Genomic DNA, 14,029 nt, shown 5'->3' with positions numbered 1-14,029 from the left:
ATTGCCTGCTTTGTTCTTCCTGAGGTCTGCTGCAAAGAAAACCAGAGGAGAAATGCAAGATGCTTTGGCTCAATCCTCTTTATGCAAGAAACCATAGCCCAGCCTAATATTTACAGCTAAAAAAAAAAAAAAAAAATCATACACTGAATATAGCGAGTTTCTACTCAGTTCAAAAGTAAAATGAAAAAAGCCAACCAAACAGAACATGCACAAGCTTCTTAATAAATAGCTCGGATGTCAAACAAAAAAATTCTCTCTCTTTCAACTTGCTAAGACTAACATTTTTATATTCTCCCTGTGAGAAATTTTACCTAAAAGCACAGTGGGGAGCTGCATTACTTGCTGTGATTGTGGTATAATTTCTTCCAGGGCAAGCAAAGAACTAACTTCAGGTTTCAACGTGCACGCGCTCAAGAGAAACAACAATTTTCAATTTGTTTTCTAATTTGTAATTGTAAAGCATTTGCCCACATGCGAGTGACTTAAGGAAGGTCACATCAGAAGCACAGCCTGAGTACGCAAAGATCCCTGAGCTTTCTCAAACAGCTTTTCCAAACACATCCACTAACTTTTTACTACTGAGATCACTATTACCTGAAAACGCAAAACAAACGCAGTCTCTTCCTAGAAGCAAAAATTCATTACAATTATTAAATCACGCTGCTAATGCTGATGCAAAAAAGCACTGAAGAAGCCTGCAGCAGCCTACCATGCCGAAGATCCTGCTTCCCATCTGCTCACTCCGCCTACCAGGATATATTTTTCTCTTCCCCCCCCCCAATAGCCACGGAAACAATTTCTAATCCATAAGATATTCCTCGGCAAGACCGAATGATTCAAGGCAAAGCCATGACCTGTCTGCTATGCCAATGAGTCAGTCCCTTCCCTTCCTACAAATATAACGAACATCAGCAAATATGACAAAATGACGTACTGACAGGACCGTCAGCGATGTGGCTGCAGGACGCAGGGGGGCAACGCTCCCTTCTGGTCGCGGTACCGGAGAAACTTAGGGCTAATGCCACAAACTCCGAGCTGCTGCAGTTCTGCTGGCTCCCCCAAAGTGTTGTTGGCGCGTCATTCTGCTAAATAACGCTTCTCGGAGATGAAAGGGTGGTGGAAAGGGACCTCTGCACCCACCTAATCTAACCTTCCTCTTGGAGCGGGGCTGTGGCGGTGGATGTCCAGCTCAGCACTGAACGCCCCAAGGATGGAGACCCCCTGCCCCGCTACAGCGCTGCACCATCTTCCATGCGAAGAGCATTTTCCTAACAGCCAATCTGAACTTCCCAAGTGGCAACCTGAGGCCTGAAAGTAAAAATCACACTAAATATTTCAGCTCCTTTCTCCCGGATACGCTGCCTTCTGCTTCACACCTTGGGACGTATTCATTACACACATTGGATAAAAACATCAAGACATCATTCCACTCGACAACAATTGCCAACGCCGTCCCGTTTCCCCATCCATTTCTGCATCAGCTCACCCACAGACCGCTCTGATGCGCTGCAGAGGAAGTCCTCCAGCCACCCTCAACAACACAAAAGGTCTCTGGGACCCAGGCAGAGTATTTCCTAGCAGAGAGTGAGTATTTCCTAGCAGAGAGTGAGTATTTCCTAGCAGGACAGAACATTTGCAGAGGTGCCCTGAGTTTCTCACCCAACTTACAAAGTTAACGCAAAAAGCCATGGCTGTAGCAAGCAGCGCCTTCAGATCTAAGGGCACCGAATGAAGTCAAACTGAACATTTTCCTGCCCTACGAGAAATAACCTAAAGCAAAACGACCGCGTCGGCGTCGCGCGAGATGAATACAATTCTCTAAGTGTTATGCATTGCAGAATGACACGCCAGTCACCAGCTGCAAGCTGCATGCAGCAAATCACCCACAGATTTGGTTTACTGTTAATTTTTTCTTTTTTCTCCCCTCTTTTTTCCTAGTACTGCCGCTGTCTGTCGTGCTCCTGGTCCGACTCGGGCAGTCTAATGGTAGAATTGTCACGTACTCTGATGGCCATCTAAAGAAACAGATTCAAATTGTTTCGAGGAAATAAACACTTTGACAGTTGTTGCTTTCTGCAATAGACAAACACATTAGCCTGACTCTCTGGCTGTTAAAACAGGAAATCCAAAGTGCACAGCAGTTGTAAAAAGGAGCTTTTATGGGGACTGCGCTAGTTCAAACAGCAATCTACGCCAACCTCTCCTCTATCTAAAATCCCATTACAGATGCTTGAGCGCTGATTGCAAAATGATTTGTTGTTAAACTAGAAAACAAAACAAAAAAATACTTGGATCTAAATTTTAAACTTTTCCAAAGAGCACAACGGGCACCAGAAGCTGCGTGAAGGAAATGTCGAAGAGCAAAACGTCTCAGTCAACCCATCTCTGCGGGAACGAGGTGGTTTTGGGATCCGAGCCTAAGCACAGCAGAATGAATCCCTCACCTCTTTTATGCTGTAACCTACTACTGTTCCCATCTATTACTACTTATAGCAGTCTTCCTCCTCCACTGCAGCCAAACATTCGGGGTCATGTTTTGAAAACCGGATTACAAGCCTTTCTCCTTGTTCCCATCGCGCTGCCATTCAGTCCCCATTCCTTAGAGACCTGTCCAGACAGAGGGCTAAAGACGGAGCCGGCTTTGCCTTGAGGAGACCATCACCAATACCGGGTCCCTCACTACCACAGGACCGACCCAGATCGGATGCAGACACGGTAACGCATCTCATCTGCTGGCTTTAAACTCGCTGAAGGAACAAAAGACAGCGGAGCGGGAAGCTTAGACTGATATGGACAGGCATTATCTGACACAGCATAAAGCCTGCTCGTACAAATTCAGGAAGAAAGTTGAAGCAATAGTGAGCCAAAAGTAGATCACGTCCTATGGTGACGGCAATTTAGATCCAGACCTAAAGCTGGATTTTCTGCATTATCAAAGCCGTTTGTTCACCAGAGATGTGTTCATGACACTCACAGCATAACAACTAGGAAGAAAAACCAGAGCTGTTCAGTAATTCAGTAATGACCAGCACTAGAAAACAGAACTGCGCCAAGAAGGAAAAGTTTTCTAGGTGTTTGCTGTAATAGCTGAAAGAGCGTTTTCTTCTAATCAGGGCTGAATTTCAAGCAGAAAGCTTGCTCTTCCGGAGGTTGAGAGCGTACACGCCGTGAGGTTAGTTACACCGCTCCGTTCACTACTGGACTGCTCCGAGACACCATCGTGATGAGCAACGTGCTAGAAACTATTTTGGCATTGCTCCTCTTGTATCGCTCCTTGCCACCGTCATTAAAAGAGCTGTGGTGACGCACCGTTATATGTCGGAGCTGGGTACGGCTGGCTAACGCTTATGATGATCGGTGGGTATCTGAGCAGTTAATTTTTAGCATCTTCAAAGAATCTGGGGTGAAAAGAAATGGAAAAATCAATGTCAACCTCGCTGGTGTTGTTACACCCCCTGATCTTCAGAGACCTCAAACAGAGATTAAGGAGAGAGCCTGAAACACAGCACTGGCAGCATAATGGCAAAAAAGGGATTGCTACCTAAATCCACGTTCTTCTGCCCCATATCATCTCAAATTCACTTCTATGAGCAAAAGCATTCTTTAAAAAATACTCCACGCTGGGGAACAGTCAGCGCCTGTAAGCTTGGCACAGCTCGGCTCTGGCAAATCCCACCAATTCTCTACTCCACGGAGCGTCGTTGGTAACCAAGGAAGAGATGACGGATATCGCCCACGTCGGGGCGAGCTGCACTGTGCTCGCACACCACCTCGCTCGTCGGTAACAACAACAAACTCCGATTTTCAGGATTACCATTCGCTTAATCTTCCGAGCCGTGGGCATACAATGCAAACAAAACAACTTTAATTTAAGAATCATCCAGTTTCTAATTAAACAGCCATAGGCAGCTGGCTGGATACATTTTAATCAGTTTCAATAACCTATTGATTGTATACTGAAGCTTAAAAATTAAAAGTAAAAAGATGACCGGGGAATTGTCCCATCTCAGAACAACAGTAGAACCCTCTGTAAATAACTCCTCTTTTAACCATCAGCTAAATGAACACTTCAATACTGCAGTACAAAGTCTTCTGCAAAATTACTTTAACTAACAAGCAGAAATTTATCAGCTTCAGCCAAAATCAATGCTGAAATCAATTTGAACACTGGTTGTGTCTAAAGGGGCTCATTGGCAATTTAGGGAAATTACACCATGTAAATGCCTGTGCTTTAATTGAACAGTTTCATCAACTAGGCTGTGATTGCTGTCCATTCATTTATTTACTTTCACTGCAGCTACCATTCTGCAAAGGAATGGTTTTTGTCAGACTTGAAGGAGGCACTTTATCTTCATTTTATGCACTTTTGTGCATAACAGATTTTATGAGGCAGGCGAGCGATAGCTGGGGTCAAAAGAAACAAGTGAACAGCAATCACTGGTCAGTCTTGTTTAAACTGCAATGATAATATACAGAAATTTGGTGGGGTATTTCTAACTTGCTCCAGCTATTATTGTTCCAATGCTTTTCAGCGTGACTACAAATAAGAGAAACAGAAAACGAATGTAGCCTGGGAAAGGAAATAAAAGAAAAACGCCTCCACAATTGCAGCGCTAGAATGCGGGGAGATGCGATTTTCAGACTTTGCACGGCCACGGATTTGTTTTAACACCGAACAAAACATTGAACCTGCCTGTACTTTGTTTTTTCAGAGCTGCATCAAGCACCAGGCTGGGACAAGCAACGCGTATAGAACGTACAGAACCTCCTCTGGAAAGTACGACACGAATCGCGCGGGCTGGGAACCGGCAGAGATGGGCTCCGTTCCCGTCGCTGCTTTGCCACCTGGGGAAAATCATTTCCCTCTCTGTCTCCATTACCCACTGCCACGTGCGGAGGATGACCCTCGCCTCCTTTGCGAAAGGGCCAAAACAATCTGTGAATTAAAGAGGGGCAAATTATTGTCATAGAATCATAGAACCATAGAATGGTTTGGGTTGGAAGGGACCTCAAAGATCATCTAGTTCCAACCCCCTGCTGCGGGCAGGCACGCCCTCCGCTAGACCACGTTGCCCAAAGCAGCGTTGTCGTTGTATTGCATATTCATACAGAAAAGCAGAAACGAACGGAGGAGAGCAACAGCTCTGCTGAGATTTAGACTGGCTTCCCGCAACATTTGAGGTGCATGACAGTTACCGCTTTTGAAGAACACACCGGGACTAGAGAGACCCTCTTGAGGGACCTCCTTCACAACAGCACCAGTGTCCATGGGACAACCCAAAGAGCAAACCCTGCGGAGCCGAAGCCCCTCAGGCAATGATAGACACGGTGGGGTTGGGTCAACAGTTGGACTTGATGATCTTAGAGGTCTTTTCCAACCTCAAGATTCTATGATGAACTCCAGCTATTCCATCACCATTCCAGCCAACGGAGCTAAATCACCTCCGGCTTCCTCGCTCCAGAACTGACAATGCTTTTCCCTGCTAACGTTAGAGGATCTGCAATCCACTCGCAAGGCACAGTTTGCAGCCTGTCTTGCAAGAGATAGCAACTTCCCAGCTGTCTTGCCATGCGCTATGTTTAATGTGCTAATGGGGCACCCCAAGGTTGGTTGAGATAGAGAATAAAGAAACAGGCATATGCTTCAATGTACAACTCAACCGAACAGCAAAATTGCTCAAGTAAATTGCTGAAACAAATTAAGCTTCCGCATTTATCCGTATTTTCCCTAGCTATACAATTCTTCGAGGCGGTACATCATCAACAGCCACTTCTCTCCCAGCCACTCAATTGCAAGGGACGCCGTCTGGTTTAACAGCATTTTGCTAAGATGATAACCGATTCTCCCTGTTCTTCCCTCTCCCCCAGATACTAGGTAACTTCACAAATTAATTACGGCATCATTGGGACTTGATGTTTATTTCAGCATACAGAGCGTTATAGCTTCCTGCTGCCAAAGACTCCTCTAACAGAACCCAAAGATTTACAAACCATACCCAACACACATTTTTAAAAAAATCCCAGGCACGCAGAAGGCTATGCCATCCCCCAAACAGAGCTCCTTGATCATCTCGCCTCTCATTAGCTACAACTGCAAAGCAAAAACTAGAAAACATGAAATAAAGAGAAAAAATACTTTTTTTGCTTGTATGTAAATGAAGAAAAGTGACACTTTAGATAGGCCATTATTATTTGCCAGAGATAAATACCTCTACTTTGTAATACTTAGGTTCAAACTATACACAACTAAGGATTTTAGGTCTAAATAATTTAACGTAGCTACTCCTGGGACTGGCTGGCAGTGTGTATACGTCCCATTACAAACCACAACGTTAACCTTCTTTCACTGAAGTAAAAAGGAGAATCTTATCTGAACAGCCTCTCAGAGCTCTGCAGCCAGCAACGGCGTTAAAAGATGCAGCACAGAAGCACAGACTTTACGTGTCTTTTGCACCTACTAGTGAATGACTTTTTTTTTTTTTTTTTCCCAAAAACCCCCTCAATTTAAATAAATTCAATAGATGTACTGGTATGCGGATGTTTTCTTCTGCTGTGAAGCAGCCCAAACTGCGCATTCTCCATCCTACCAGCTTCTATAAAATCGTTACGGAATTAGGAAATCTGCTGCAGAGCTGGAGGGTTGCACATCTACCAGGGTAACAGTCTTAGGGGCCTCTTGTTGGGAAAGGTGCAAATCTCCCCGAAATAAGCTGAGTTTCCAAAAATTCACGGAATTGGACTTAGATTATTCCACGGAAAGTTGAAATCCCAGTTAACGACGTAAACTACCTACGACAACGGGGAAAGAGAAGAGCAAGGCACTGGGGTGCTTTTAGTCTTTGTTAGGGCAGATTTCATCGCTTTTTGACAATCTTGACTCAAGGCAGGGTCCGCGCTGCCCACGGCGCTCCAGCGGAAGAACTCGTGCTTTCTGCTTGCTTCTGTAGTCAAAGGCACCTTTTGAATATACCTTTTGGATTGTCTGTATGTTCTCACATATTTTTGAATGTACAAGCAATCAAAAAGCAAGAATAATTAACTGGGTTTGCCGTGTTTAACTCTATAATTGTTATCCTGGACAATTAAGAAAACAGTGGATCAAAAGGTAGGGGGAAAGTAGGAAGTCAAACAACTAAAAAATCCCTTCTTTTTAGAACAGGAAAAACATTTAGATTCAGCAAGTTCTCACTAGAAATATTGCTATAAAGTATTGATTTTTTACCAGACTCAATTGACTGAAAAGTTGTTTGTATAGCAATATTGGCCAAGCCAATATACTGGAACAATTTTGCTACACACAGTAATCAAGTGTATTTCTAAAGTATAATTATACTGTCATAAAAATAAAGCTAAGATACCTCTTCTCCAAGCAATAAAACAGTTGCAGCTGTAAAGAACCCAAATAAATGAAATACATTTTCTAACTAAACATAGTGTCTTCCAAAGAGAACAAAACCACCTCCCCTCTCCCCCTTAAGCCAAGGTTAGCATGAAAAGTGATCAATACTTCAATCTCAATAAACTATTTCAATAGTAGTTAATTCACGTGGAAAGAGAGGCTGAAAATTTTTGCTCAGCCACCTGCGACACGCTATCTTGTTTGCCGAATGCTGATAATATATCATTGCCATAATGGATATGACTTAGTATAAGGAGGTAGAAAGAAAGAAAAGAAAAAAAAAAAAATAAAAAGATACCACAAAGACAGGCTCGTTCTTTAGATTCGGATCAATACTACACACAGCCTCTTCTGAAACAAACCGACAGCACGCAATGCTGGAAGAGGAAAACAGCCAAACGTTTGCAATTAATTTTATTTGACAAATGTTCATTGATTTACTGGAATAAAATATATGTGGGCTGCTATCTATGACCAGTGCAATCCAGCTACCTGTAAGTATTCCACTTTGCAATCTCCTGTTGGTGTTTGTAGCGCAGATGCTCCCTTGGCGAGGGAGAGCCCTTTACGAGGGGTGATTGTCCCAAGGGAGGAAGTTCTGCGTGCTTTGTCCAAAGCACATCACCACCGCACCGTAACCGCCAACTCCCTGCAACAACGGCGACCGCCAGCTCTTCAGGGACGAAAGAGGGAATTGGTGCAACTCTCCAACCCAATGCACCGCGAAACGCATTTGGGAAGATCTGAGAGGAACGCATGGCTTAGAAGCCAGTTTTGGGAGAAAACTGCATTTTGTATTTATATTCTGCTGTTGCTTGCATTGCCAAGAAAGTCAAACTTCAGGAATGCGTAAAACGTACCCATGTGAAAACGGTGCATGCTCCCTGGAGCGGCGCAGGATGATGCCTGCGCTAGAGAAAATACTGCAAAGTCACTGCAACTGCTAACTGAAAATATGAATGCAAGAAAAAGGAAAAAAAAAGGTAGAAATATTTCCCCGATACAGAAGAGGGCTCATGTTTTCACAGGTAAAATTTTCTTACTTTCCCAAATTGCAGACAAATGCAACAGTCGACCGCTTAACGGCGCAGATCACAGCACCAGCCCGCACAATGCAGCAAGTCACCGCAGAAGAAGTGCCAGAAGTATTACGCGTTCCCTCCTGCGCTATTACCCTCTGCACCTTGAGCGCTCGCGTCTCTGTTCCTTCATCGCTCCTGCAAGCTCTTACTAAAGGAGTATTGATCACGTGAGAAAAATATTTTTGTAAAAATATTAAACAAAAAGCAGGCATGTAACCATACTACCTTTCAGAAATACAAAAAGAAGTCAAAAAGTGCAAGGTTGGCTTTACATAGCATTTTATCCAAATTTCCTGTATGAATTTTACGAAATACATACTATGCACATGGCAACATTATAAAATAAAGAGACACTTTTATACCACCTTCTGCGCCTAGAAGCACTGCACAGACTGTGCACACACGGCACACGCGGAATAGAGCTGTTCCTCGTGAGTAGGGCAGATGCAAGTTCACAAACAGATATTACGTTCAGCAGATCCTCGGTGCAAAAACATTAGTGAAGCACACGTTCACCTGCCTTGGTCTACGTTCCTCAGATTTTGGTCACTAGTAGACGCAGGACAAAGGGGAGAGACTTTTGGTAGGACCTGGTATGGCCATTCTCATGCTGCTCATCATTTCCATTGCCAGCTCCTTATTTCAGCTACTTCTTTAAAGAAAATGACCCAGAACCGGGTAACAATGACATGCGCGGGTTCCCTCACTTGTTTCCTTGTCCCTAACTGTGCCTCAAGTGCCTTCCGCAGGGACAGAGCACGTGGCCCTCCTCTGCGGAGCTTCTCCCACCTACAGCCACTCCCGGAGCCTCCATCAGTAGACGGGGAAGAGAAGCAACGTCCTCTACATCAGAAAACACCCACAAGTCACTGACTGAGCTGTAAAGTTCAACGCGCTCTCTCAAATTTTTCTTAAAAGTAAGAAAACAACACCGTTTCTGCAAGTTTCTTGGTCTAGGAATATCTTTCTACAAAAGAACGTCAATGAGGTTTCTGAACTACGTTCCATCTACAAGGCTAACCTGGTTTCTGAAGAGTCCGCTCAAAGACTGGATTTGTTCCTTTAAGGTTTTGGAAGTCCATTTTCATTAAACCTTCTGCAAGGAGAGTCGTTTTGCAATGCTGGCAGCCAATTAGAAACTAAACTAAATGCACCGTAGCTTTTAAAACATTTTTTTAAAAAAAAAAAATACGTTAATATCAAAGTTAAAATGTCTAAAGGTATAAACAAAATCATAATGGGATGCTGGGTTACTGTATATGGTAAATAGCTCTCTGGAGGAAACCTTTATTACTCCCTCAGGGCTTTCTTACAAAGTATGGATTTCTTAATTCCTAGTGGAATATTTTTCATACCCCACTGCAGACTATTAAGTACCAGATATTACATTATGTAGTTTAAACTTTGCACTATGCATGAGAAAGACTTTCCTGTCGAGAAAACTATATCTCTGCTATTATAATCTTTACAATATTAAAATTAATACTGGCTGCAGGGTATAAGCTTCACCACCAAAATTTGGGGGAGTTTATCATTTAATATATTCATCAGCCTGCGTGTGAAGCTGCTCGTAAGGGAGGGAAGTCACTGCAACAGCGCGAGGGGTATTTACTAATTTTGAATTGCCAGAGAAAGGCAGAGCAATGGTGTCATCACATCCCACCGGTGTCATTCTCGGTACCGGGCTAGCAAAGGGCGTGGTGAGCCAGCAAGAATAATGGCATTGCAAATACTGAAGGCAATTCATTATGCTTCAGGACATTTCAAGTTCCACTTGCGAACCATTAACTTGTTACCCAGGAGGGATTCAAAGCTAAGTATTAAAAAGATAATAAAAATGCACCAGCCCTCACGGCACCCAAAAGCAGAAACCTTGTAAATATGTAAAGAGAATTCTTAAAAAGTTTGTATGAAGAATTTCTTTTATAATCTTTTCTGCACAGTAGCAATGGCCCACCTATATCTCACTACAAATACGAAGGGGGAAAAAAAAAGCGTGCTGTTAAATTTTATTTTCAAAAATTTTAAGTGAAATTCAACACTCACTTGTAGACCGTGCCTCCATTGCCATGACCGAGGATGTCTCGATACCGTATGTCTTGTTCATTCATCTCCACAAAAAAGAAAGAAAAACAAAAGAGATGTCATGCTGTGGATGGAAATGTCAAGGAAAAGCAACTCTAGGCCATAAACAACAAGCAGTCTGGGTCATTTCAAGTTCAGCTGCAAGAACGAGAAGATCAATACAACATTTGCTGTCCAATTTATAAAAGACGATACCAAGGGACAAAGTGATGGAAAGTTTAATGACAATTTGTTTGCCTGGGTCATTTCATTAAAGTTTGATAAAAGGTGTCAAAATGGAATGATATAATATAGCTCAAGAGGGTCAGGTCACAGATACTGATAGGAAAAGGGTCTCCAGAACAGCACATAACCAAAGCCAAAGTTGGAGGTGAATGGAAACAATCCAACAAAAAACTGTCATCTTAAGTATAGCTAGAAAAGTTTATGATTTATTCTGGAATCAGCATAATTGATACTAATTGAGTGACAGTTCTGTCAGTAGGATTGCTTCATAGTGCTTAATTTCTATACCGTTTAACTAGAGGAAATAGTCGGGGGGAAAAAAAAAAAGTCTTGAACTGCCATCCAATAAAAATAATTTTCCTTGAAATACACAACTAATTGCCTCAATCTTCTGCTCACTGGGACAACTCTCCATATACAATGATATCCTCAGCTAGTCAAGCAGAAGCCCGATACCAGCACCGAACACTGCAAATGCTGAAATTTGGGGTCCTTCTGATATGGATTTTATTAAAGCTGATTATACACCACCTTGCTGGATGAGCAATTCAAATGTAAAACATTTGTAAAACAAATGTTCAGCCTTCTCCTGTACAAATACAGTTATACCGATCTTCCAGCTGAAACAACTATTAAAAAGAAAATCACTACAGACATTTTTGGAATGCACATGCATACTTGAAATTAAATATTTTAATGAGAGGAACTTCTGGGCTGCGTGCATTTGCTATTCCAAAAAGATCTCCTCTATTACCTGATCATTGTAATAGTAAATGTCTGGGCAAATCTCATTTTTAAAAGATATTTTCCTAGGAATTCATTACCAAATGATTAACTTGTTTCTATTAACTATCTCTATTTGACAGGATAGCAAGTTAAACATTTTACATGAGTTGGCATGGCTGCTTAAAGACTCTTGTCATTTTTGTACGTTAAAATGCATCAAAAAACCCCCCCTCAACGGTGCATCTGGCCTGCTATCACTGATGTGATTAGAGATCACGTAAGCACAGCTGAGATAGCCTCAAATTAGCTATTTCAAGGACCACTGGCACCGTGGCGAGAGCCACGCAGAGCTCACCATAAGCCAACTATCTGCATTTATCCAACTTCTGAAACACCTTTTAAACTTCAACGGGGACACGTGCCCTTCAGTTACTCAGTTGTGTTTCAGCATCCGCTTTCATATGATGTCAGCGATGATAAGGGGAACTTTGCCCCCGGCTTCAACTGGAACAAGTAAGTGATGGTAACAAGCCGAAATGCCCCAAAGAGTCAATGCTCAGCATGTCCTCCCAACAGAAAATGGAATATTTAATCCATTTAAAATAATGTGTTTTAAGGATAGAAATGATGAACTCCAAAATTTGTGTTCTTTCCTTTCACTACCTGAATAAAAAGCGTGCTTGTTTTTCCACAGGAAATACTTCTCCTCTGTGCATTTCTTCCGGTGAGGTCAAAATCTCTGAGCTCTGAGAAAATTCGAAGTAACTCAAAGCAACAGTTGACATCATTACCCACTTGGAGTTAAACCTGGGCCAGATATTATCAGAGGGTATGAAATGGCCCATTCAAGCAACAAGGTTTATGATGAAAATGAAAATTGATTTTATTACTGAAAGCTATCTTGCTTATTGCATCAGTCAGAAAATGCAAATAAAGAGGGGGGGGAAGACGCTTCATAAAGGAACAATAATTCATGAATGGGTTTTAAAATATGTAAAGAAAGTATCTGGGATCCCTTGCTCTAAACCTAATTTCTCTCAGACTGCAGTACTCATTAATTTAAAGCACATACTGCGTTTAAGGAGTTCTGCTCTTCTAAGCTGGAGGACTTTAATTCTCCAGCCTTTGCGGTACCAACGAACATCTCTTCCCTACATTCACAGCAACGTTCCTATCAAGAAAACTCTTCAGAGAAATCAAATGAATCCACAAAGCTATGAACGTAGTTCTGTCTTTGCTTCTTGGGTGGAAGAAAGAAGAATTTTTTGTAGCTACACAAGTTATAAGCAACAAATTGAGCAGAACCAGAGACATAAAGCGTATTCTCTTTTCTCCCGCTTTTTGCTAACTGGTAAAAGGAGAGTATTTTCTCCAGACCATTTCCTAAGAGCCAGCGATGGGAGCAGCTCCGTCCCGCTCGCGCCCGCTGCCAGCCCAGCGCCGTTTCTTGTCTCTATGCACAAAGGAGCAACCAGAAACCCAGGGTGAAGGGAGGAAGACTGGGGTGGAGCAAGGATCTGCCAGCAACCGATAGAGAGATAAAGTGTGATTTACTGGCTCAAATAAAGATGCCAAAACCATGTGGTGATTTATTTATTTTACCGGGAAAACTGGATTCTCAATCATAAAATGATAACACGATAACAATGAACTTGACAGGATGGACTGGAATATTAAACCTGCAAACCCAAGTTTGACTGGATGCCAATATTAACAGAATTAATGAAAAAGCGAAACAGACTCCAATTACGGATCAGCAAACAAAACATCCCTCGCTTCTACCTGCTGTTTTCGAAAGAAATCAGCGTCTATCTCTTGTAAATCATTAAAACCAAAATGCTCAATTAATCCTTATTTTATACGTAGAGGCCCGACAGAGGCGGAGTCCTACAGCTGTACCTTTGCTTTAGGAATCGAAGCAATAATGGTTTCAGAAAGCAGTCACACTCTATGAGCAGACAATTGAAGAGATTTAGTAAATCCCACTTTATAGAGCAGAGACTAATCGGAAAACACAAGCCAGTCAAATGTTTCTTATGAACTGTTGACACTATATCAATGCTGAATCAATTGGTGGCATTTACTCTGAGTGACAGAAAAGAAATAAATATTTATATCACATCACCTATATCAATGAACCTAGGCAGAAAGCTATTTCTAACCTGTCAATATTTGATTATCTTGAAGAATCATGTCCCCTTCTTTTAATGATTAATATGAATTCCTTATTAAACCTAAATGGAAACTACTAGAGGAATATCATTATGAATGCCTGAAAGCATAAACTGCCAAAAAATAACAAAAAATAATAACCCAACCCATATTTAAGTAATGATAAGTGTGACTTAATCCCACAAAAGGGGGAAAAGTTACAACTAAAAACCTATTTCCAGTTACAGATCTGTGACCAAATTTTGCAGAACACAATGCAGCATAACACAAAGCATTTTCTCTCGACAGCAAGCAGTGTAACTCCTATCAGAGCAGGGTGAATAAAATAGTATTAAAACTT

General features: G+C 42.1%; 1 protein-coding gene across 2 annotated transcripts in view; it reads right to left on the bottom strand.

Annotated features, from left to right (window-relative positions):
• The window catches only part of MAP2K5 (mitogen-activated protein kinase kinase 5), a 139,228-nt gene that overhangs the window by 97,849 nt on the left and 27,350 nt on the right, over positions 1 to 14,029 (bottom strand). For both annotated transcript variants that reach the window (XM_054836851.1, XM_054836852.1), the window contains exon 8: positions 10,528 to 10,592. In XM_054836851.1, coding sequence (XP_054692826.1) covers positions 10,528 to 10,592 — 65 coding nt within the window. The remainder of the gene's footprint in view (positions 1 to 10,527; positions 10,593 to 14,029) is intronic.

The sequence above is a fragment of the Grus americana genome, chromosome 10, assembly GCF_028858705.1.
Source record: "Grus americana isolate bGruAme1 chromosome 10, bGruAme1.mat, whole genome shotgun sequence".
NCBI classification, from domain to species: domain Eukaryota; kingdom Metazoa; phylum Chordata; class Aves; order Gruiformes; family Gruidae; genus Grus; species Grus americana.
This window is presented reverse-complemented; position numbering and strand designations above follow the sequence as displayed.